General features: G+C 34.4%; 1 protein-coding gene across 1 annotated transcript in view; it reads left to right on the top strand.

Moving 5' to 3' along the window:
• The first annotated feature begins 991 nt into the window (after nt 1-991).
• Nucleotides 992-27,568, top strand: part of LOC148947609 (cytosolic carboxypeptidase 2-like) — a 28,683-nt gene continuing 2,106 nt past the window's right edge. The window contains exons 1-3 of the mRNA XM_089095951.1: nt 992-1,392; nt 17,353-17,499; nt 26,091-26,220. Of these exons, the coding sequence (XP_088952077.1) occupies nt 1,190-1,392; nt 17,353-17,499; nt 26,091-26,220 (480 nt within the window). The 5' untranslated portion in view covers nt 992-1,189. The remainder of the gene's footprint in view (nt 1,393-17,352; nt 17,500-26,090; nt 26,221-27,568) is intronic.

Below are 27,568 nucleotides of genomic sequence, written 5' to 3'. Positions count from 1 at the left end.
AAACTAAACTAGAACTCTAAGATTAGTCTCTAAGGTAAAACTCTAAACTCTTAACTAAAACTAATCTAAACTAGAACTCTAACAAAAACTCCAAGCTAAGACCCTAAGCTAAAAAACTCTAAAACTCTTGACTAAAACTAAATTAAACTAAAACTTTAAGCTAAGTCTCTAAGGTAAAACTCTAAACTCCTTACTAAAACTAAACTAAACTAGAACTCTAATAAAAACTCTAACCTAAGACTATAAGCTAAAAACTCTAAACTCTTAACTAAAACTAAATTAAACTAAAACTCTAAGCTAAGTCTCTAAGGTAAAACTCCAAACTCTTAACTATAACCAAACTAAACTAGAACTCTAACAAAAACTCTAAGCTAAGACTCTAAGCTAAAACTCTAAACTCTTAAATGGAAAACAATTTTCACACGATATATCGAACCAATATTTTCAACAAGTTCTACCCTTAAATGATCAATGTGATTTTGAAAAAACAATTTTGGACTAAGAAAAATTCCTGAATAACGATATGACTGAGCCCTACGGATTTTATTCTCAACAACCTGACAAGAAATTTCTCGAGTTGCGCATTATGAACGACCATAAACCATAAACACAGTTTCTGTAAGATTTGGTAATAAATTATTAGAAACAAACCGTCGATTGACTGAAGTAACAGTTATAATCAAATTTTTAGTCAAAGTATATGAATCCCTCGCTTTAACAGATATAACTGTGTCATCTGCAAATAGAATTGTAAGACCAATATTCTCCTGCAAACTTTTCGGGAGATATAAAAGTATAAATCCTAAATAAAAGCAGACCTAATACTGAACCTTGAGGGACACCAATATCTTTAATTTTTTTGATTAGACAGTTTCCATCGACATATACCGTAATTTTAAGTCCGCACAGGTATGGGAAAAGATGAATAAACAATGGAAATGATTGGACAAGTCATACAAATCATGCTAAATTTATTATTTTATTTTATTTTACAAGATCATGCATTGAAGGAGCATACCAGCCTGTTAGACTGGAATCTGTTGAACAGCCATCATGGGTTTCAATAGAACCAAATAGAGATGATCCTTCCCTTGATAGAACTAGTCAATCAGGAGTCAGCTGTTCCTTAGAATCAGAGAAAAACAAACCTGGTAGTATTTTAAATAACCATTACGATCATGTTGGACCGATGATTCCTCGCGACGATTGGTATGGGAGTACAGTTCCTCCTTTGAAGTTTGAATCACGGTTTGAGAGTGGCAATCTAGCGAAAGCTGTACAATTAACGGCGTCCTTGTATGAGCTATATTTACGATCAGATTTATTCTGCAATAGGCATGCATCTTGGTTTTATTTTAGAGTTGAAAATATGAAATCCGGGTTCGTATATAGGTAAGTTTCCATCTCTATATCTATCATAAAAACTTTACTTTTTTTTTCTAGGAAACAATTTTGGAATATGTCAAAAACAAGTTTATCCTAATAAAAAAAAATTCGGTCGTGTCACAAATCAACAGAAATTTTTCTTGTAATAAGATGTTTTGGCTCAAAATTTTTTCGATCTCGTTACATGCCCAAAATTTTAGACACTTACTAGACACAACTTAGTAAGTGTTAAAGCATAATACAAGTTAATCATAAATAGTCTATGCATACCCACATATGAAGAAATGTAAATTGAAAACCTTACTTTCATTAGAACATATACGGTTTTGCCAGTTTATATAAAACTTAGAAAGACAACTTGAGTAGCCACATATTGACCGAAACTTAGAAATTGGCCACTAGAAAAATAAAATATAATTTCTTATAAGGGTCCAGTTGATATTAATTTTAGGAAACTTTACCTAAACTTGATTTTTAAAAAGAATATACGATTGAATATATCGTTTAATGAGGTATTATCTTTAATATGATGGGAAGCAGGCCTTCGAGCACAATGACGCACATTAAACTAAAGAGAAAAAAATAGTGGCAAAAACAGAGGGACTTAGGGACCAGACTTTTCCCTTTAAGTTAGCAATATGGTCTTATAATCTGGGGGTCTGGGTTATCAGAACCCTCTAGTCCTAAGTTTTATTTCTCATAAACAGCCCATTTGACTGAGCTAACTGAAAAGCTTTAATAAAGGTTTTTCCTTGTAAGGCAGACCAATACTGAAAAATAACTACTTTATTTATGACAGCAACGGTGCATTGGATAAGGTGGAAAGTGGTGTTACCTGCTGGTTTGACGGGGAACTAGGAGTTCATCAGGGTTGCATTCCATCATTACTGTTATGGATCATTTTGATGCATTGTGCGCAGAGGTTCTCTAGGATTCTAAGAGAAAATAGAATGTAATACTAACGTATTACTCCTTAAGCTTTACATTTTTCACATTACTTAAGCGTTTTAGGCAAAGGTCTTTGCATAGCAGAAGGTTTTTCGGGAATTTTGAGAATCTAAGGAGCGAAAATGTGCTAGAACATGTATATTCAGAAACACAAGTAGCGTATTCTAGGGTTTAGTTGGGGACGGAAAAGGTGGGTAGTGAGATAATTAACCAAATAGTTTTACTTTTCGAGGTTGTATAAGTAGTAAGGAAAATGGCTGGCGTGAAGGGGTAAAAACCTTGAATAGTTTAGACACTGGGTGTTTTCTGTAGTTAAAAAAAGTTTCAATGCATAAAAAAGTCTTAGAACAAAGATTTGGAAACTAGAAGTCATAGCAATGATGAGTGTTAAGGGTATTTCTGGATCGTAGATATTACGAAAAGCTGTAAAAAAAAGTCCTAAGTATTTCCTAGAAGAAATATTTAAATATACGTTTAGATGATTGCTCAGAACTAAACAAGATCAACATCACTAAAACATTTATGTTGATCCCTCTCGTCTTCGTCAACATTCAATAAAGCTCATGATAGTTAGGACGGTGCTTTCAAAGACTTTATTTTTAGCAAACCAATTGTAGCTAAACAACGTCATGTCAAAGGTACGGAAGATTTTGAAAGAAACGATACAAAGAAGTCCCCAATTTTTACAAAGGGGTGGTGGGACAAAGAGTAAAGTGAACCTTCTAATAGAGTCGTGACTATTAGGGCGTATATTCTTGCTTATGGCGTCCTTTTATGATAGCGCCCACGACTAGCTGTTGTTACTAGCAGAAGCATATGAATTTTAATCATTACAATAGCAATATAAAAAAATGAAATAAAAATTAAAATGGATTTTCTCGATTTAGATTGTCAATTTGGACTATTATCACCTTTCTCATACTGGATGTTTAAAATCTTGGAGGCCAGTTGAAGTTGTTTTTGCCGAGTGTAAGAACTAAATCACGAAAGGAAACAGATGACAGCATCGATTCATCATGTAGGCTGAAGGATAGAAGGTACTCATGCTTAAATTGAGCATAAAATGACCAAACACCATGGATCAATAAAAATGAAGTTCTGACCGCTGAATACCTGGCAAATATCATTTTCTTAGAATAGTTTACGTTTTCGCTCATCGATCAAAGAGCTTGTTGACACATAGTGACATCCTGAATGAGAAATGGAACATATTTGATACAATTTATTACCTTATTACAAAAAGTTGAAAGTGCTACTTATTAAAAGCCGTAAACCATTGTTTTTATTTCTTATTTTAAAATTCTTGTCCCATGGAAATTTGGGTGGCATGTTTATTTTCTCTAGGTTTATAACTCTTAAAATGTCGCCAATCACTGACTTTTTTTTTCCATTTTTCATTTTTTTTTACAACTCAGTAATTAGTTTGGATCCATTGACAAATTATTCAAATTTGTTTGTCGGAAGAAAAAATTAACAGGCAAAGAATATCTAAGATCAATGAGCCTAGGACTCGGTCCAGATCCTGATAAATTACTTGTATGACTTAACTCTTACTTTTCCAGCTTCTAAAATGGATATTTGCTATAAGTTATCAATTTTTGAATTTTACAGAAAATGGAGCAATCAAAAATTTATATCGGCTATTCCTACGAACAGATCAGGATGGAGGAAGAGTAATCTCACTTATAAGGGTGCTTAATCCTAGAGACCTAGAATAAAACCCTAGATACATATATGCTTGCTCTTAAAGCACGGTCAAGCTATTTAAGCTCGTCGTGTAGCATTTTAACTTTAAGAGTTGGATTTGGCAGCTTTATTGGGGCAATCAGCTATTGTCCTATCTATTTCTCTGTTTTTGGAACCCCAGAATTTTTTTCAATCCCACAGACCGCTTTTTGATAGTGTCGGAAGCTGTCGAGCGATTCCAACATCTTCTTCTGATGATTAATGGACTTTGTAAGTTAGATCAAATGGGCGGAGGTAACTGTGTCGACCATTAGTTACATAATATAACTGAAAAGCTTTCAGTTGCCAGTTCTCGCCTACATATTAAAAAACTAACAAGACATTAGCATCGTAAATATGCGACTTAACCTCAAACCCTAACCATTCTTGTCGTTGAAGGAACTTGAACCAAGACGATGAGTTACGACATAAACTTTCCTTTTATATTGTGTAGTGATCATTTATAATCAACTCCCTTACCCGACAAGCGTTGCTGCGATCTCAAAAGAAAGAAATTTAAGGAAAATCCATCCTTCCAAAAATTGCTCTCTGTAAGATCACCCTCCACGGGACCCCCCGCCCACCCCCTTTATTAATAACGATTATGTATTTATTTATAAATAGCCCCCCCCCCTTCTTGGAAAATTCCCTCATGTAAATCTCTACCCCAAAAATTCCCGTGGTTTTGCGAAAAATACCCCTCGCCGACATTTCCCCTTCATTGGGGAATTGAGTTCTTAAATAAAAAACATGGCACTGTACTCAATTGATAAATAAAAACGTTGACTTTTTTCAAACGTACTTTTTTCCGCAATAGAGCTAATACCAGACCGAATGAAGCTGTCCTTTACCCTAATCCCTGTGTTTACATAGATTATCTAATTAATTTATTTTGATTACATATGCAAAGAGTTGGAAAAAGAATGCAAATCAAACCTATTTTAAAATGTTCAATTCTAAATTTTTCGGTGGAAGATAGAAAAAGTAATACCAAACTTGTGAATATTTTCACGGAAGATAAAAAGTTCTAGTTCAATTTAAAATTTTCTCAACGAAGTGAAGAAAAGTTCAAGTTCTCTTCTGAACTTTACCAAAGAACACACTTCAATTCTAATGTTTCCAGAGAAAATAAAAATCTTCCACTTCAGTTTTAAGGTCCACAATGAAATAAAGAAATTTAAAGTTCTATTCTAAATATTTAGATGAAAGATGGAAAAAATAATACTATGATTGTGATTCTTTCAATGAAGATCAAAGTTTCACTTCATTTATACTTTTTCTTAAATTCAGTTCTGATTTTTCTCAGAGATAAAAAATTTTAAGTTCTTTTCCAAATTTTTAATAGAAGATAGAAAAAGTTATACATTGATTGTGAATATTCAACATGAAGATAAGGAACTCCACTTTAATTCAGAGCTTTCTCGAAGAAGTGCAAAATGTTCAAGTTCTCTTCTGAATTTTCTTAAAGAAGAGAAAAAAGTTAGCTCAATTCTGAATTTTACGAATGAAAATGAAAAAACCTTCCACTTCAGTTCATAATTTCTCAAAGACATACAAATTTAAAGTTCAGTTCTAAATTTTTCTGTAGAAGATAGGAAAAGTTATACTATGATTGTGATTATTTTCCAGTTAAGATAAAAAGTTTCACTTTAATTCTAATTTTCTTAAATCAGTTCCGATTTTTTGCAAAGAGATGAAAAATTTAAAGTTTTGTTCCAAATTTTGCATAGAAGATAGAAAAAGTTATACATTGATTTTGAATCTTCGACATCAAGATTAGGTGCATCACTTTAATTCTGAGTTTTCTCGAAGAAGTGCAAAATTTTCAAGTTCTCTTCTGAATTTTCTTAAAGAAGAGAAAAAAGTTAGCGCAATTCTAAATTTTAGCAATGAAAATGAAAAATCTTCCACTTCAGTTCTTAATTTTTCAAAGACATAAAAAATTCAAAGTTTTCTTCTAATTTTTCCAAGAAAATAAAAAGGTTCCACTTCAGTTCTGGTTTTTTCTCAAAGAGATGAAAAATTTAAAGTTCTATTCTAATTTTAAATTAAATTTTAGCTCCTTTGTCTTATGGATTTACCCATCAAATTTTTAAATTAGAAAATGAGTGACTCCTTCTATTATCTCTCAATTATTACTTCTCGATACGCCTGATCGGTTGAATACCTTTGTTTTGCTCTCTCAATTATTTCTTCTCGATTCGCCTGGTAGTTTGAATAGCTTTGTTTTGCTCTCTCAATTATTACTTCTCGATACGCCTGGTCGGTTGAATACCTTTGTTTTGCTCTTTCAATTTTTACTTCTCGATGCGCCTGGTCGGTTGAATACCTTTGCTTTTCTCTTTTCAAGATACTGTCTCTGTTGTTTGTGTAGTACTGTTTTTTCAAATTGCGTATAGCTTGCTTCGATCTAACCATTATTCTAATCAAGAATGAGAGAATTTACATCTGTGTCGTTCTTAAGTAGTAATTATGACGTCACGGCGTAATGATTTTATTGACGTCAAGGCGCAATGATATTATTTCATGACGTCATCAGAAACAACAATATAATTTCGTGTTTTTCTATTCACTTCATAGCTCTAATATAAAGCTACGACATTCATTATTTATCTAGTAGGGTTTCAGACAAGGTAGTTCTAATGATGTACTTTTGTTTTGATCTTACTCTATTTTTAGGACTTTTGTTATATTTCTTAGCATGGGACTGATCGTCTCTTACTAGGTTGCTAGCTACTGCTGCAACCCAAATTCACATATATATTTATTTATGAGAGGCAGCCTGGCCGAGTGGTCCAAGACACTGGTGTTAGCCACCAGTCTCTTCGGAGGCGTGGGTTCAAATCTTACCGCTGGTATACGATTATGTTTGAAAGACTGCAGTGTGAAAAGACATCAAAAATGCAGTTTTTGGTGGAAAAATTTATTCTCTTTTAGAAATAATTTATTTTAATTACTATAGATTTTTAATCCAATTAATTTCCTTTAAAATGAACTATTGAACAACCCTCTACGATGTTCCAGTGCCAAGCTATCTGTGGAAAAGAAAAAGAAAAAAAAAAGAAAAAATATCCCGTTTGGGGAGAATAACGTGGTTAAAGTTAATTTTCTTGATTTTCAAGCCAATATATTTCCCTTGCTGTTCAAGCCAAGGGACAGAAAGTTTCCTATACAGGGGTTTCGGACAAGGCGGTTATAATGGTGTACTTTTTGTTTTGATCCGACTCCTGTGTTAGGAACTATGGGTTTTTATATTTCTTAACATTGGACGTGATCGTCTCTTACTAGGTTGCTAGCTACCGCTGCAACCCGGATTAAAGACAATCCTTCAAACTCGTTCATCTAACCTACAAAACAATAGGTTAGGTTAGGTATAAATAAATATTAATAAATAAATAGAAACATTTCTACATGTTTAAGTTAGGTTAGGTTAGGTTAACTTATCATGAGCGCTCGTGATAAGTTAACCTAACCTTTTCTGGGGTGTATGGTTAGGTTATGTTAGGCTAGATTAAGTTAGGTTAGATTAGGTTAGGTTAGGTTAGCCTACGTACGCTTCACTTAGGTTAGCTTAGGTTAGGTGAGAGACAGGCAAAAAGTTAGGTGTATGATTAGGTTAGGTTAGATTAGTTAGGTTAGGTTAAGTTAGGTTAAGTTAGGTTAGCCTACGGACACGCACGTACGTAGGCTAACCTAGCCTAGCCTAACTTAACCTAACCTAACTTAATCTAACCTAACCTAACCTAATCATACACCTAACTTTTTGCCTGTCTCTCACCTAACCTAAGCTAACCTAAGTGAAGCGTACGTAGTCTAACCTAACCTAACTTAACCTAACCTAATCTAACCTAACTTAATCTAGCCTAACCTAACCTAACCATACCCCCCAGAAAAGGTTAGGTTAACTTATCATGAGCGCTCATGATAAGTTAACCTAACCTAACCTAACTTAAACATGTAGAAATGTTTCTATTTATTTATTAATATTTATTTATACCTAACCTAACCTAGTGCTTTGTAGGTTAGATGAACGAGTTTGAGCGATTGTCTTTAATAATAGAAGGAGTCACTCATTTTCTAATTTAAAAATTTGATGGGTAAATCCATAAGACAAAGGAGCTAAAATTTAATTTAAAATTAGAATAGAACTTTAAATTTTCCATCTCTTTGAGAAAGAACCAGAACTGAAGTGGAACCTTTTTATTTTCTTGGAAAAATTAGAAGAGAACTTTGAATTTTTTATGTCTTTGAGAAATTAAGAACTGAAGTGGAAGCTTTTTTCATTTTCATTGGTAAAATTCAGAATTGAGCTAACTTTTTTATCTTCTTTAAGAAAATTCAGAAGAGAACTTGAACATTTTGCACTTCTTCGAGAAAACTCAGAATTAAAGTGATGCACCTTATCTTCATGTCGAAGATTCAAAATCAATGTAAAACTTTTTCTATCTTCTATGAAAAATTTGGAACAAAACTTTAAATTTTTCATCTCTTTGCAAAAAGTCGGAACTGAATTTAAGAAAATTAGAATTAAAGTGAAACTTTTTATCTTCACTGGAAAATAATCACACTCATAGTACAGCTTTTACTATCTTCTACATACAAACTTTGAACTCAATTTAAAATTTGAAAGTATTTGATAACTGATGAACTGTAGTGGAAGGTTTTTTCATTTCTATTCGTAAACTTAAGAAATTATCCAAATTTTCTCTATTATTTAAGAAAATTCAGAAGAGAACTTGAAAATTTTGCACTTCTTCGAGAAAGCTCTGAATTAAAGTGGAGTTCCTTATCTTCATGTTGAATTTTCAAAATTACTTCGTATCTTTTTCTATGAAAAATATCTTATATTACAAATTTTGTACATAACTTTAAATATTTTATCTCTGAGAAAATTTAGAATTGAATTTAAGAAAATTTATAAAGGCAGTAAAACTTTTGATATTCATTGACTATCATCACTATCAGAGTGTTACTTTTTCTATATTAAATCTTCATAGTTATAATAGAACTTTAATTTTCTTTATTTCATTGTGGAACATAAAACTGAAGTGGAAGATTTTTATTTTCTCTGGAGAAATTAGAATTTAAGTGTGTTCTTTGGTAAAGTTCAGAAGATAATTTGAACTTTTCTTCACTTCGTTGAGAAAATTTTAAATTGAACTAGAGCTTTTTATCTTCTGGGAAAATATTCACAAGTATGGTATTAGTTTTTCTATCTTCCACCGAAAAATTTAGAATTGAACTTTAAATTTCTTTATGTCCTTGTGAAATGAAGAACTGAAGTGGAAGATTTTTATTTTCTCTGGAGAAATTAGAATTGAATTGTGTTCTTTGGTAAAATTCCGAAGAGAACTTGAACTTTTTTTATCTTTTGTGAAAAATTTGGAACAGTATTTTAAATTTTTCATCATTTCGAGAAAATATTCACAGGTATGGTATTACTTTTTCTATCTTCCACCGAAAAATTTAGAATTGAACTTTAAATTTCTTTATGTCTTTGTGAAATATAGAACTGAAGTGGAAGATTTTTATTTTCTCTGGGGATATTAGAATTGAATAGTGTTCTCTGCTAAAATTCAGAAAAGAACTTGAATTTTTCTTCACTTCGTTGAGAAAATTTTAAATTTAACTAGAACTTTTTATCTTCCGGGAAAATATTCACAAGTATGGTATTACTTTTTCTTGTTTCCACAGAAAAATTTAGAATTGAACTTAAAATTTCTTTATGTCTTTGTGAAATAAAGAACTGAAGTGGAAGATTTTTATTTTCTCTGGTGAAATTAGAATTGAATTGTGTTCTTTGGTAAAATTCAGAAGAGAACTTGAATTTTTCTTCACTTCGTTGAGAAAATTTTAAATTGAACTAGAACTTTTTATCTTCCGGGAAAAATATTCACAAGGATGGTATTACTTTTTCTATCTTCCAACGAAAAAATTTAGAATTGAACTCTAAATTTCTTTATGTCCTTGTAAAATATAGAACTTAAGTGGAAGATTTTTGATTTCTCTGGAGAAATTAGAATTGAATTGTGTTCTTTGGTAAAATTCAGTAGAGAACTTGAACTTTTCTTCACTTTGTTGAGAAAATTTTAAATTGAACTAGAAATTTTTATGTTCCGTGAAAATATTCACAAGCATGGTATTACTTTTTCTATCTGCCACCTAAAAATTTATAATTGAACTTTAAATTTCTTTATGTCATTGTTAAATAAAGAACTGAAGTGTAAGATTTTTATTTTCTCTGGTGAAATTATAATTGAATTGTGTTCTTTGGTAAAATTCATAAGAGAACTTGAACTTTTATTAACTTAGTTTAGAAAATTTTTAATTGTACTAGAACTTTTTGTCTTACGGGAAAATATTCACAAGTATGGTATTACTTTTTCTATCTTCCACTGAAAAATTTAGAATTGAACTTTAAATTTCTTTATGTCTTTGTGAAATAAAGAACTTAAGTGGAAGATTTTTATTTTCTCTGGATAAATTAGAATTGAATTGTTTTCTTTGGTAAAATTCAGTAGGGAACTTGAACTTTTCTTCACTTCGTTGAGAAAATTTAAAATTGAATTAGAACTTTTTATCTTCCGTGAAAATATTCACACGTATGGTATTACTTTTTCTATCTTCCACCGAAAAATTTAGAATTGAACTCTAAATTTCTTTATGTCTTTGTGAAATAAAGAACTGAAGTGGAAGATTTATGTTTTCTCTGAAGAAATTAGAATTGAATTATGTTTTTTGATAAAATTCCAAAGAAGAACTTGAACTTTTTTATCTTCTGTGAAAAATTTGGAATAGTATTTTAAATTTGTCAACTCTTCGAGGCAGATCTGAACTAAAGAGGAAAATTTTATATTATTTGGAAAAGTAGAAATGATCAATGACTAATTTCTTTTTAATTGAGAAAATTCAGAATAGAACTTGAACTTTCCTTGACTTCGTTGAAAAAATTTTAAATTGAACTTTAAAGTTTTTCATCTCTTTGAGAGAAGTCGGAATTTGATTTAAGAAAATTTAGAATGAAAGTGAAACTTTCTATTTTCATAGAAAATAATGACAATCATAATATAACTTTTTTTATCTTCAGTGGAAAAATTAGAACTGAACTATAAATTTTGTAGGTCTTGGTGAACTTAAAACTAACGTGGAAGCTTCACCTACAAAATATTAAGAAACCTTAGCTCAGAAAAGCCTGAAATATCCAACTACTCATCCCAAACTAGAAGTTTCAGACAACAAACACCTATGAGGGACTAAGAATCCTAGCTCTGAAAAGTCCAAAAAGCAAACTACACCTCCCAAATCCTAATTTTCTGAAAGGACACACCTATGAAAGGCTAAGAAATCTAGCTCAGAAAAGTCAAAAATGGCAAACCACTCATTCCCAAATCATAGGTTTCAGTCAACACACACCTACGAACAACACACACCAACATACCTACGAAAGACTAAGAAGTCTGGCTATGAAAAGTCGGAAATAGCAAATTGTATACCTCAAATCATAAGTTTCAGACAACACATACCTATGAAATACTAAGAAACCTTAGCTCAGAAAAGCTTGAAATAGCAAACTATTCATCCCAAACTATAGGTTTCAGACAACAAACACCCATGAGGAGCTAATAATTCTAGCTCTGAAAAGTCTATAAAGCAAACTACATATCCCACATCATAATTTTCTGACAGCACGCACCTATGAAAGGCTAAGAAACCTAGCTCTGAAAAGTAAAAAATAGCAAACTAACCATCCCAAATCAGAGGTTTCAGACAACACATACCTATGAAAGGATAAGAAATCAAGCTCAGAAAAGTCAAAAATAGCAACCCACCCATCCCAAATCATTGGTTTCAGACAACACACATCAAAGAAGGACTATGAAATCTAGCTTAGAAAAGCCCGAAATAGTAATTTACATATCCCAAATTATAAGTTTCAGACAACATTCACCTACGAAATACTATGAAACCTTAGCTCAGAAAAGCCTAAAATAGCAAATTACACACCTCAAATCATAAGTTTCAGACAACGCACATCTATGAAATACTAGGAAACCTTAGCTCAGTAAAGCCTGATATAGCAAACTACACATCTCAAACTATATGTTTCAGACAACAAATATCTATGAGAGACTATGAGTCCTAGCTCTGAAAAGTCCAAAAATCAAACTATAAATCCCAAATCATAGGTTTCTGACAACACACACCAACGAAAGTCTAAGAACCTTATATCACAAATCGTAGGTTTCAGTCAACACACACAAGGTTTCATACAACACACACCAACTAAAGACTAATAACCTTATATCCCAAATAATAGGTTTCAGTCAACACACACCAACAAAATACTAAGATATCTAACTCAGAAAAGCCCGAAATAGTAATTTACATATCCCAAATCATGAGTTTCAGACAACATTCACCTACGAAATACTCTGAATCCTTAGCTCAGAAAGGCCTGGAAGATCAAATTAGACACCTCAAGTAGTAAGTTTCAGACAACACACACACCTATGAAATACTAAGAAACCTTAGCTCAGAAAAGCATGAAATAGCAAACTACTCATCCTAAACTATATGTTTCAGACAACATCTAGCTCAGAAAAGCCCGAAATAGTAATTTACATATCCCAAATCATAATTTTCTGACAACATTCACCTACGATATACTAGGAAAGTCTAGCTCATAAAAGTCTGAAATAGCAAACTACTCATCCCAAACTAGAAGTTTCAGACAACGAGCACCAATGAGAGACTAAGAATTCTAGCTATGAAGAGTCCAAATAGCAAACTACACATCCCAAATCATAATTTTCTGACAACACACACCTATGAAAGGCTAAGAAATCCAGCTCAGAAAGGTCAAAATAGCAAACCACTCATCCCAAATCATAGGTTTCAGACAACACATACCAATGAAAGACTATGAAATCCAACTCAGAAAACTCAAAAATAGCAACCCATACACCCCAAATCATGGGTTTCACACAACAAACATCACCGAACGCGGGGGCCGGGGGTGGGCATTTGGGGGGGGGGGGGACGGGGTGGCAGCCCGGGGAACCTTGGGGGACCGGGGGGGTTCCTTCGGAATTGGGGTATGGGGAGGGCATTTGGGGGATAACATTTCGAAATTTTTACTTTTTAGATTACTTTTTGCGGCTCATCCCTGCGGTGCATCCCTACGGCGCCTCCCAGCGGTACATTCTGCGGCGCATCCTGCGGTGCATCCCCCGACCCCGCGGCAAATCCCCCTGCAGCGCATCCCCATGTGGCGCTGTCCTGGCCCGTAGCGCTTCTCGGGCCCGGTGGACCTTTGCGGACGGGGGGAGGGTCTTTGGGGTCCGGGGCCCTTTGGGGGTCCGGGGGGCCCTTTGAGGACCAGGGAGGGCCTTTGAGGGTCTGATGAGGGCGTTTGGGGGGCTGGGGCTTTTTGGGAGGTTGGAGTACCTTGGAGTACCTGGGGGTTCCATGGGGGTTGGGGTTGGGGGATCGGAACCCTTTGGGGCTGGGGTAGAGGACCTCACAACAATGTTCAAATGAAACTTGTGTATTATAATGACCACAGAGTTTCACCCTCTAATCCTCTTCCAAAATCTCTTCAAAAATCTTTCGCCGAAATAATTCCATAACCTGTCTAATACAGTTTCGCCCAAATAATACCCAAACGTAATTCAGCGTGTTCCTTTTGTTTTTGGCATCTCTGCGCTAATGCATTTCAAATTAATAAGAAACCTGATTCCCGCGCTAAAACAATTCATTGCTAAGATGTTTCATGGAGAATTGTTTCCATGGCGTTTGGTTATTAATATCCTTTGGAGTTCAACCAAAAGAGTTGTTTCCGTGGCAAAGACATTAATGACTTGGATCTATTCCTTGAGCAGTACCTATCAGAAATTACTAAACTATGCCCGGAAACAATTTGATTAATGAGTGACAGCAAAGTGAGAAAAATGCTGTTTTTCCATTCTCACTGACAAAAACCATAAAAACAGACATAAATGTGAGAAAGTTCCTGTTTTTTCATTCTCAGTGAGAAAACCATAAACCACGTGGTGCGCGTGGGAGGCTATGCCCATATTTGGGGTGCAAAAAGTTATAGGTGGCAGCAGGGGTGAGCAATGGGGCTGGTACCCCCCCCCTCTTTATCTTATATCATCACACACACACACACACACACACACACACACACACACACACACACACACACACACACACACACACACACACACACACACACACACACACACACACACACACACACACACACACACACACACACACACACACACACACACACACACACACACACACACACACACACACACACACACACACACACACACACACACACACACACACTATATATATATATATATATATATATATATATATATATATATATATATATATATATATATATATATATATATATATATATATATATATATAAATTTTGATTTGGATGAATGAGTTTTTGGATAGCTAAATTTTAATTATTAAAATTCAGTAAGATCATGATTTGACTGAACCCGACAAACTAAGCACATGCAAATCGTGCAGGATTTACAGAAAAGCTTATGTTTTACGAATTACTGATGTCATTGATTACAAATATGAGGCTAATATTTCTACGTTCAACGTCAAAACAAAGTAAGAAGCTTCTTCAAAAATAATGTTGAATTTCCACCAAAGCTTTTATTCAATGACTCACGACATTCATGCATAAAAACCTGAGGCTAATATTCCAATCCAATAAAAAAGTCCAAGCAAGTATATTCCTAGGAATTTTCCCGGAGGGTCTAATCACAAAAACACTAAGTTAGCTTAATAAATTGAACCAAGAATGCCCAAAAATTCTGAAAAACTTAAGATTTTGGGTAGGCCAGGGATTGGAAACCCCCTAGGCCTGCGCCCTTGAGTTCAATATCAAAAACTTTTAAATAAATATTTCACCAATGCTCTTAGTGTTTAGTTTTGACCGAAGTCTATAGTCAAGGATTTCTGAAGCTATCGATTGCTAATTGCAAGCTAATATTAGAATGCAAAAGTCAAACCGTCGAGGAGGCAGTTTTGCCGTGACTACTATGAACGCATTTCTTTTATCAATTTATAATTGCTCTTATCGTAAGTAAAACCTATTTTCCGACGTAAGTTCTATTAATGTATGCATAACCTATTTTCGATAAAAAAAAAAAAAAAAAAAAAAAAAAAAAAAAAAAATAAATATATATATATGAATTAGGAAAGGAAACCTAAGATGGACATATATTATAAGATATAGTGAAGCAAATTTTTAATATACGCAAATTATCATGAACAACGATATTATTGCTACCCTTCCAGCCGCAAAACGGCTAGATGGTTACTTGTGCTCGACTGAAAAGAGTTTAATTTTTGTTACAATTTTTCTTTCGTAATTATAGTATTTACAGAAAATTAAAGACTGCTCAAACTTCCAAGAATTCTTATTTTTGACTTCATTACATTGAGAAGTATTTCTTTAATTTATTAGTCGGAAATGTAATAAATATTTATCCATAGTTCATTCCTTTCACCATTTCCTGTAAATGTTTAGTAAACCAAGGGGTCACGTTGAAATTTGAATTTAATTTATTTGTTTAGTTTTCAGTAGAGTGCAAAAGGCACTCTAGCTTCTAGCTGTTTGAACGGTGGCAACACAATCTTTATTCGTGAAATTGAATATTTTTCAAATGAAAGTAAAGTTTTTTCGAATGAAAGAAAAGAATAGCACTAGAACTTAAAACGAATAGAAATTATTTTGAATATGAGGGAGGCTGGCCCCAGATCAACCCTTCACTCTCTACGTTAAAGTTTGACTTTATGTCCCGATCCCTTAAGAGATTGCTCCAACACAAGGGCCGTCTAATTCAAATAAGAAGTTTTTTGAAGCAGTATAATACTTTAATGTAAAGAGCAATAGGTTGAGGAGGGGGTGTCTCCTTTCATACACGGAATAATTACTAGTCGTTTTAAGCTTTGATGTCACTCTTTAATTTCGTTTTAAATAAAATATTTTTAACTCATTTTATTTTATTTATTTATTTTATTTATGCTGGTTTTTAATAACATGTGTGTCCAGGATCATCCTAAATTTTAAGAGGGCTACCACCCCCTCAAAAAAAAACTAAATAAAAATTTAACTTTTGCAAAACAACTCTTCAAGAAAAAGAAATAATTTAATGCATTTGTTTTTCGAAATAAATACAATTATCCAAAACAAGCAATTGTCAATGCTGAGGGAAGGGGGGCAATGCTGAGAAAAAGGGAGAAATTTCACATTTTGTAGGTAGTTCCTTTAGGGTTCTCGTACATATTGAATTTCATTGAATAGTTTACATCAAGAGCTTGCCCTTCTTGAGAGAGTTTCATTCTTAATTCTAAAGTCGTGTAAATTTTTTCCGTGGTAATAGATTTTAATGAGCAGCTTTAATTTAATATATTTTGCACATTAAGAATAAGCATGCATCATAAATTTCGTTGTTGCATTGGTTATTGTAATCAAAACACCGTTTTCATAGGTTTCGGTTTCAATTGACAAGGGCCCCTCTTTGCTTACAGTTTTTACTATGACCTGTTTAATCCAAGGCTCTCTGAAGTGTAAACGAGAGTTACTTCTCCCTTCCTCAAGCCCTGGTTTTGACATTCAAGTTTAATGCTCGTAAAACAATGCTTTGAGAATGATTCACTATTTTCGCTTTTATTCCTTTTCTGTTTCAAAATTTAGAAAAAAGATTGGCTACACAAAACCTTGAGTTTTGTGCATTCAACTGCGTAGCCTATAAAACATATTTTATTATTATCGAGGTCCGTTTTAAATTCAATCGTTTACCTTTCATTGAAAAACTTTTTTGATAGAAAATTGATACATTAACAAATTTAGGTATAGGCCTATCATATTTTTATTGGATCACCAATAGGACTGCAAATCATTCTCCTCATTTTACGAGGATTCCATGGTGAGGAATCACGAAAATTTGGAGGAGAGGGGGAAAGCTTTTTTTCTATTTATTCATAAGGATAAAAAAAAAATATAAATCTAACTATTAGGGATAGTTTGTTTTTTATTTCATTTCAATGAAGATATAAAAAAAAGTTGTCTTGCAAAATCTAGAGGGTGGGTTAATTGCCATAAACGCAAAAGGTCGGATCGACAGCTACAAAATAACACTTCTATGAACACTTGGCAACAAAATCTTGGTACCTAAGGGAGAGTTTTTTGGCTTTAATAACCTGATCAGTTAGTATGATTTATTAAATTTTTCTTTTTTACAGGTTTTCTATAGTGAACATGCTGAAATCTGACAGTTTATACAGAGATGGGCTAAAACCTTTGATGTATTCTGAAAAGAACGCAAGCGTATCGAATATAGGCTGGCAAAGATGTGGAGACAACATAACGTACTTCAAAAATGAGTCACTGTAAGTTTTTGAATTTCAATTTGTTGCTTCATGGGTATAATTTATTATGTACACCTATGATCATAGATAGACCCCGGTGCCGCGCCGATGAGAGAAGACCGGTGGCGGCGGAGCCAAAAACGGCAGCGGTGGCGCGGCGCTGGTAAGATGTCGGTCACGCGCCGCCGGTGCGATCAATTTTGACCGCAAACATTAATGTTTTCATCAGTTTTGTCTCAAATCACAGCTTAAATTTACAAATTTACTTTCTCTACTCATTGACAGTGCACTTTCATAAGATACTTCACCTAGTAGCTACTGGTAGCAACCAATCTGTCAAATTCTTGTAAAAATCGCGCCTCCCTTCACACTGCCTTTTGTATTTTTTTGAAGCAGCCGTATAATATTCTATAAGATCCGTGTCTGATTTAAATTAAAAAAAATAATAATTTTTTGGCATCCGTGCTTTCAATAAAAAAAATTCAAGATATAATCATTTAAATATAATAATTCCCTAACACCCTCTGGATACTACCTTGATAGGATACGGTATCTGCTTTAAATTGAAAAAAATTAACTTTTTGGCATCTCTGCGTTAAAAATAAATAAATTTGAGATATCATCACTTAAATATAATACCTCCCTACCCCCCCTCTGGATACTACCTTAATAGAATACCTTCTCTACTTTATATAAAAAAAAAAAACTTTTTGGCATCCCTGCTTAAAAAAAAAATCAAGGTCACTTAAATATAATAACCCCCTATGCCCCCCCCCTCTGGATACTATCTTGATAGGATACCGTCTCTGCTTTAAATAAAAAAATAATTAACTCATTGGCTTCCCTGCTTTCAAAAAAAAACGAAGTATCATCATTTAAATATGATAGTTAACTACCCCCCCTCCCCTCTGTATACCACCATGATAGTATACCGTCTCTGCTTTTAAATTAAAAAAAAATAATTACTTTTTGGCATCCCTTCCTTCAATAAAAAAAATTCGATATATTATAATTTAAATGTAATGCCTCCCCCCCCCCCCGCCTCTGGATACCGCCTTGATAGGATACCGTCTCAGCTTTACATTAAAAAAATGATTTACTTAATAATTTACTTGGTCACTATATGGTTCAAACAAACACGCGAATTCATAGGCAGCGCAATCGCACTGCCTAAGTAAAGAACGATGTTGGCACAATATATTATTTATTTTTTAGTTTTTTTGCATACCAGGGCACTTCGTATCGAAGAAGTTTTCATAGAATCTCGAAAAGGGTTCATTCAATGGGAAACTGGAGTGGCTTGTGGCCTTCTTAAAAGTTGAAAGTGATTGGAAGGCAACTAACAGCCCTTCCACGCCCACCATTTCCCCAAACACATCCAATAAAAATTTTGAGACAGCAGTTTTGTTCAGCGTAGTTGATTTCCAGATAGAAAATATATTTTTGAGGAGGACACTCCCCCACAACCCTCAGGGCAAGCGTTTTAAGTTATGCCCTGGGGGCATAGAAGAACGAGGTTGGCACAATGTATTATTTATTACTTTTTTTCTCTTTAGCCCAGGGCACTTCATATCGAAGGAGTTGTCGTAGAAACTTCGAAAAGGGCTCATTCGATCGGAAATTGGAGTGGCTTGTGCTCTTTTTAATAGTCGAAAGTGATTGGAAGGTAACTAACACCGCTTCCACGCCCACCATTCCCCCAAACTCATCCAATCAAAAGTTTGAGATAACCATTTTTTTTCAGCATAGTTGATTTCCAGATAGAAAATATGTTTTTGAGGAGGACACTCCCCCACAACCCTCAGGGCAAGGGTTTTAAGTTAAGCCCTGGGGGCATATAAGAATGCTGTTGGCACAAGGTATTATTTATTATTTTTTTTCCTTTAGACCAGGGCACTTCAAATTAAAGGAGTTGTAGTAAAAACTTCAAATAGGGCTCCCTCAATTGGAAATTTGGAGTATGTTGTGCCCTTTTCGGTGGTCGAAAGTAGTTGGAAGGCAACAAACACCCCTTCCACGCACACCATTTTCCCAAACACATCCAATCAAAATTTTGAGATAGCCTTTTCGCTCAGCGTATTTGATTTCCACAAGGAAATTATGTTTTTGAAGAGGACACTCCCCCACAACACTCAGGGCAAGAGCTGTAAGTTATGCCCTGGGGGCATATAAGGTTTTTATAGAAAGCGTTGTCGTAGAAACTTAAAAAAGGCTCATTCGACTGGAAATTCAAAGGGCTAGTGCTTTTTTTAATAGTCGAAAGTGATTAGAGGGCAATTAACACCCCTTTCACGCCCACCTTTTCCCCAAACACATCCAATCAAAATTTTAAAATAGTCATTTTGTTCAACGTAGTTGAAAGTTCTGGAAATTAGGTCTTTAAGAATGACAACCCCCCCCCACACACACACACACAGCCCTCATGGCAAGGATTGTAATTATGCCCTGGGGGCATTTAAGGTTCTTATAGAACGCGTTGTCGTAGAAACTTTGAAAAGGGCTCATTCGATCGGAAATTGGAGTGGCTTGTGCCCTTTTTAATAGTCTAAAGTGATTAGAAGGCAACTAACACCCCTTGCATGCCCACCATTTTCCCAAATACATCCAATCAAAATTTTGAGATTGGTAATTTTGTTCAGCATAGTTGATTTCCAGATAGAAAATATGTTTTTGAGGAGGAACCTCCCCCACAACCCTCAGGGCAAGGATTTTAAGTAATGCCCTGGGGACATATAAGAACGATCTTGGCACAATGTATTATTTTTCCTTTAGGCTAGGGCACTTCGTATCGAAGGAGTTGTCGTAGAAACTTCGAAAGGGGCTCGTTCGATTGGAAATTGGAAGCGCCTTGTGCCCCTTTTAATAGTCGAAAGTGATTGGAAGGCAACTAACACCCCTTCCACGCCATATCATTTCCCCAAACACATCCAATCAAAATTTTTAGATAGCCATTTTGTTCAGCGTAGTTGATTTCCGGATAGAAAATATTTTTTTGAGGAGGACACTCCCCAACAACCCTGCAAGGGTTTTAAGTTATGCCCTGGGGGTATATAAGAACGATGTTGGCCAAAGTATTATATATTACATGTATTATTTATTACATGTGGCACAATGTATTATTTTTTTTTTCCTTTAGACCAGGGCACTTATCGAAGGCTACGTATCGAAGGATTTGTCGTAGAAACTTCGAAAAGGGCTCATTCGATTGGAAATTGGAGTGGCTTGTGCCCTTTTTAATAGTCGAAAGTGATTGGAAGGCAACTAACACCACCTCCACGACCACCATTTCCCAAAACACATCCAAACAAAATTTTGAGGTAGCCATTTTTTTCAGCGTAGTTGATTTCCAGATAGAAATTATGTTTTTGAGGAAGACACTCCCCCACAGCCCTCAGGGCAAGGGTTGTAAGTTATGCCCTGGGGCATATAAGCTCCTTATAGAAAGCGTTGTCGTAGAAATTTCAAAAAAGGCTCATTCGATTGGAAATTCGATGGACTAGTGCTCTTTTTAATAGTCTAAAGTGATTTGAGCGCAACTAACACCCCTCTCACGCCCACCTTTTCCCCAAACACATCCAAGCAAAATTTTAAGATGGCCATTTTGTTCAACGTAGCTGAAAGTTCTGGAAATTAGGTCTTAGAAGATGACAACCCAGCCCTCGGGGCAAGGGTTTTAAGTTATGTTCTGGGGGCATACAAGGTTTTTATAGAAAGCGTTGTCGTAGAAACCTCATATAGGGCTCATTCAATTTCGAAATTGAAATGGCTGGTGTCCTTTTTAATAGTCAAAAGTGATTGAAAGGCAACTAATACCACTTCCACGCCCACAATTTACCCAAACACATTCAATCAAAATTTTGAGATACCCATTTGGTTCCACGCAGTTTAAAGTTCAGGAATTATACCTCTGAGCAGGACAATCCCCCCACAGTCTTCAGGGTAAGGGTTATAAGTTATGCCCTGGGGGCATATATGGTTTTAATTGAGAGCTTTGTCGTAGAAACTTAAAAAAAGGCTTGTTAGATCGGAAAGTCAATTGACTCGTGCCCTGTTTAATAGTTGAAAGTGATTTGAGGGCAACTAACCCCCCTTTCACGCCCACTTTCCCCCAAACACATCCAATCAAAATTTTTAGATAGCCATTTTATTCAACCTAGTTGAAAGTTTTGGAAATTAGGTCTATAAGGATGACAACCCCTCCCCCCCACCGCCTCCAGGGCAAGGGTTTTAAGTTATGCCCTGGGGGCATATAATGTTTTATAGAAAGCAATGTTGTAAAAACTTCAAAAAGGGCTCATTCAATTGGAAATTGAAGGGTGTAGTGCCCTTTTTAATAGTTGAAAGTGATTGCCAGAACATAACTTGCACTTTACTGAAAAGAATACAAATGAACGTGTATTGTCAGTTTAATATACATATGCTGATATTTATTAATCAAAATGTTAATATTATTTGATTTATTAAAGTTATAAAAGTAAAAACATTTATATTTTTTTCAATAAAGTGCAAATTATGTTCTGGCCTTGGGAAGGCATAGGGGTGTTGATCCCAACTTATGTTTTTCTGCTTGTTTTGAGTTTGATCCGTTATTTATTGTAATTTCTGTTCGTTTTGGGTTTCATTTATTTATCGATGCTGATTCGTGGTAGTCTCACGCTTCGTAGATTTTTTAATTTTATTTTTGCTTATTTTTGGTTTAATTGAGTTCTTTACTTGTGTTTGAAAAATTTATTTTGTGAAAAAGTCTTTTTAATTAATAACCTTAAACAGTTATTAATTAAATAACCTTAACCTATTAACTTATAACCTTAAACATTAATAACCTTAAAACATTGAGGGTATGAGTAAAGGGGTACAATGACAACAACCAAAATGTCGGAATTATTCAGATATACTTCAAATTATTGGAAAACTGAGTCATAGATTCACCGTGGCATTCAATAAAATCCAAAAAATATAATTAAAAGGGAGCTCACACAAAATCCAAATTAGGCCAGTAGCCTATGAGAAATTGGAAAATACCCAAGAAAATGAACAAGTCCCATTGGGGGGTCCTGGGTCTATCACAATATTTCAATGGTTTCCCAGGGAATTTGATATCATTTTCATCCGTCTCCACTTTAAATGAAAAAATAATTCTCTTTTTGACATCCCTGTTTTCAATTAAAAAAATGATGTATGATCATTTAAAAATATTAGCCCCCTATCCCCCTTCCCCCCTATAAGCAATAATTTACAATTTCTATGAATCATATTGTTGGGTTAACTTCCGTTTCAATACTTAATTCTCCAACCTTGTACATAGCTTAGTCTGTAGCTAAATTTTGTCTCAATAGAAGATTTTTTTTTGGGGGGGGGGTAAAATTTTTTCAGAAGAAGAATGTATTTTCTTTAATCTATCAGGCGCTCAACAATTGCGTATTAAACATTAAGAAAATCTTATCTAAAAACAGCAAAAGAAAACAAAATTCTGCAAACGTACGATTTCGCTGTAGAAACAATCTTTTATCTATTAATTTCAAAATCCAACTGAAGCTGTATAGTAGTGAATGCGGTCTATTCAACTTAAAAATAAAATTCTTGACTACAAATGATGTAAGAAATTGCAATTGGGAAACTGCTTTCTAAATCATTTAATCTCATTTCATAAAGACGATACTTCTTTTGTCAACATATGAAGAACTGTGTATATTGCAACTGCATCTGTCTGGTTTTTATGCAAAGTAACAAAAGAGACGAAAATTAACGAACAAGAGAGTAGTGAAGAATAATGGTCTGCAAAATAATATTTGGCAGGTAAAGTCACTGTTGATAAATCGCTAGGGGTGGCACCGTGATTGTGTGATTTTCGGGGATTCGGGGATCAAATTTTTTTCGGGGTGACGCATAGATTTTCGGGGAAATACTCAAAAATTCGGGGATAGTACAAGCCCTGCTTGATTTCTAATCAGGAAAATCGAAATACTAAACCACATGAGAAAGAAAAGCCCTGACTTTGTTGTTGACACAATAAAGAATTACCGCAAATTTAATTCAAAGTCAGCCAAACGCCGCTGCCTCTGCAGGCAGCGGCGCACCTGCGGCGTGCCGGTGGCGTTGCGACGCATTGGCGGCGGTCAACCTGGCCTCTCGTTGGCGGCGTTCGGTCGATCCGCCGGCGTGGCGCCGGGGTCTAATCTTAGATGTTTAGGATTATTAGCTACGTGACGAAAGGGCAGTCTCCCTCATATGCAGAATAATTTCAAATTAAAAATGTATCAATTCTGTATTGTTAGGCATATGTGTGTTCAGCCAACTTTTTAATTTTAAAAGAAAACCATTTTTGTCAAGGTTTTGTGCCAGGTGCGTAGGCCTGTGCTCTTTCTGAAGGTTCAAGGTTTTTAGTCCCCTCTCCTCCAAGCTACAAAACATGCTTCCAAACTATAACACAGCAAAATTTTTAGCTTTCATTGCCAGTTACAACCCAAACAACTTGCATATGCTAATCAAATTACGTTGCCTGATATTTTGCTTATAATTTGAAAGTAAACCCTATCCCTTTAACAAAAATGCAAAATTATTGATGCCCCAAAATCATTAATTATTCATATTGATTAACATATCCTTTTCTCGCCTACACATGCTTTGGAAACGAAGGTTTTCTCCAAAGCGTAATTAGTAGAGATTTTTTGCTTATCCAAATTGTATCGTCATCCGTTTTCTTGCTTACAAACAATATTGGTAGAATGCTCAAAAAATTCTATTCAACAAAAGTGTTATTAATAAGCAAACAACTTGCGATAATTTCTTTAGTATTATCTCGTCCAAAGGGATTCTAAAGTATAACATTACTTTGTAGATATTTCGAGGAATTAACGTAATTTAAGGAGACTAAAGACAGGAAATTTAACAATCTAATTGAAAATTATTTTCCTCTGGCTAGAAAATAGTGGCTCCTAAGAATACTTGCTAAATTACCAATAGTTTAAAACTAAAACACATTACGGGTATTTCTCACGGTTTTGATTTGAGTGCAGAGCTTATATGTTATTGCATATTGCTCAATACACTTAGGCAGAAGTGATTGGATCTCGTAACTGTTCCATTATTGATCTCTGATAATTGTGACCCAAAGTTGGTTGTGACCAAATCATGACCCAAAATTGGACCCAAAACAGGTGACCAAATTGGTCACCCCTTTTTTTGGTGTTTTGACAAGCTTTCGCCCCCTCTCTCCCTCCTGCCTCTTTGTAATAAGCTCCTGCTTACTTTGAGTTGACTTCTAAATGAGACTTGCACTTCACATCGAAAGACATTTTTTTCAAGTGATGCATAAATAAGGCTTTTTTTAACCTCGACCCCTCTTAATCAAAAAATCCTTAGATGTGAAAAATTTTCCGTCCCTAAACCAGCAAAAAATATATTTTGGCCTTTTTATTTGTCTCATTTCAAAATATAGTTTCAACTCTTAGAATTAGTTTTAAAACATTGTTTGCAATAACTTTTGGTTCAGTCAGCAAAGAACAAGTAAAATGTTTGACGCTTTAAACGGAATTTTACATTAATTGAAAACTGATATTGCTGTAGACTCTTATTACTACCTAACTAGCGCTTCTGGCGGTATAGTGCTACAGACATTGGCATACAATAGAAGGGGGCTTGATTGTTTTGTCATGCCAGGTTTGTGGGCCAGAGCTACCAAAAGAACACTGAACAAATCAAATGAATGGAGTTGACAGAAAGTATAAGAGGCTGCAGGTCCGATTGAAGCTAGGGTACGTTTTGCAACCTTCCGATGATAGTGAATGAAGTGATCAGGGGGAGACAACAGAAATAAAAGAGCTGTTGGAAGGTGAATCTTTAGGTAAGATTCACACCCCAAATAAATCGTACATTCAGACCAAAATCAAGTAACAGTTCATGTTTTTCGCTATTTCAAGCTATTTTTTTTTTGCTTGTTTTCCAGAATTTCCGAACAACGTTGAATTCATTAGTTAAACGCTAACTAGAGCGCTAGTTAGCGTTCCAGAAACGCTACCTATATTTTGTAAAGAAATAATGCATTTACTCAACACAAATATGTCAACGAAACAATTTGAAAGTTTACCTTAAAGTATATAATGAGGGACGGGCTGACATAAAATCAACAACCAAAATAGATTTAAAGGTCGCCATAATGATTATAATTCAAAGTTTTGTGTAATAATTATCTTAATTTTGTACCAGTTGTATTTGGTTAGTCACATTAAAATATTGATTGTCTTAAACATTTTTCTTGTGACATATCTGCAAAAAAAGCTCTCAAGTAGCTTTTGAGAGACAAAGCAATCAGATGCTGTTTCACATTAACTCTAAGAGTTAACCTAAGCTAGAGTAAAACAATATACTCTAACCACTTCCTTAAATATATTACTTTATTGAACAGTGAGTTGCAACCTCACTACGTTCAATCTCAACAAATTCACATTTACTTCTTTCTATACAAATTTTTTCTTTTCTCTTGATTTCAAAGTCCATACAAAACATCGCTGTAAAAGTTTGAAAAAAATAATCTTAAAAAGTATTCGGAATTGTTTTGGGCTTGATGTTTTGTCTTGAACACTGAAGACCATTTGCCACTGCTTTTCTTCTAGGGTTGATGGTGTTCAGACCTACACACTAACGTTTGCTATTAATTTTCCGCATGGCGATGATGTCGTTTATTTGGCGAGCTGTTACCCATACACCTATACGGATTTGCAAAGCTACTTGTCAAATATCCAGGTAGATTAATGTTATCCTTTGTTCTTCTAGTCCTATACATTTAGACCGATGAGGGAAGACCGGCGGCGGCGGGGACAAAAACATCGCGCCGCGCCGCGCTGCCGGTAAGACGTCGGTGGCGCGCCGCCGGCGCGATCAATGTTGACCGCAAACATTAACGTTTTCATTAGTCTTTCTCAAATCACAGCTTAAATTTACAACAGTATCGAGCCTATGCATGAGTTCAAAACTTCAAAAGTCGCTGGCTGGAAAATAGTCTTCTTTGTTATTCATCAAGAGAAGTAGAAATCCGGTAGAAACGAAATGGCTACCCTTGCATAATAGTTGAAGTATCTATTAGCTATGTATTCTTAACACAAATAATTATCAAAATTAGTAGTTTTTTTCATCAAGCGTTATTGCATGCGAAACTTCAAATACCGTATCACAAAATTCGTCAGTTATCTGGGTAAAAACTTTGAATATAAGTTTGAACTTGGAAGCCTAATTGTTTCATAATACCCTTTGCCAATATCTGCTTTGTCACCTTTAAAACAGTTGAAATGGGTGACTTTGATATTGATCGTTTTTTTTGCCCTGTTTAGATTCCTAAAATCTTTCCTGGTACTAAAAACGGGTTTTAAAAACAATTAAAAAAAAATACATCAAGTATAAGTCACGAAAATTTTGTTAATTTTTAATTATCATAGGGGTTGGACGAAGATGTTGTACGGAGTATTTTTGCTTGGTTTCTTCCTTCTTGAATTTACATGTGTTGATTCATATTTCAAAACATTATCCAACTGTCGAAATATACCATACAAAAAACATTATTTACAATATACAAAAGAACATACAATTGCAAGCAGAAATATATGTAAAACGCAAAAACACATCAACCTGTCCTACCAATTTTTTCCACAATCATTTATAATCATTTTGAATAGGATAACTTAAAATTTCGCCTTAAAAAATAATCAAGCATCAGTTCCCAATGACGAAATGTGGATGACCCACCTCGGTACTGGAAGGAAAATGGAAGTTAATTTCCAATCAATGTGTTAGTCTCAACCAATTAGCTTGGTCGAACTTAAATGAATTTATATAATGGACGATATCAGAAAATTGAACAGCTTTTCGAAGAGCATGCATAGCAATTCAACGTATTCTTGTATGATTCGAATATGTTTCTCAATTATAATTAAACTAAAATGAAAACATTATGACGTTAGAAACTTTTAACTAAGAGAGTGAACGTTCAGAAATTTTCCTTAGGGGTATTCTCATTGAATTTCCTTTCTTTTAAGATCATGGCAACGCGTGACGGGTAAGCTGGTATACTAATGAAAGTCCAAATATTAGTATGTGT

Source organism: Artemia sp. Qi Xiang Cuo, chromosome 10 (genome assembly GCF_049724085.1).
Source record: "Artemia sp. Qi Xiang Cuo chromosome 10, ASM4972408v1, whole genome shotgun sequence".
Taxonomy (NCBI): domain Eukaryota; kingdom Metazoa; phylum Arthropoda; class Branchiopoda; order Anostraca; family Artemiidae; genus Artemia; species Artemia sp. Qi Xiang Cuo.
Note: the sequence above shows the minus strand (reverse complement) of the source record. Positions and strands in the feature narration are given on the sequence as shown.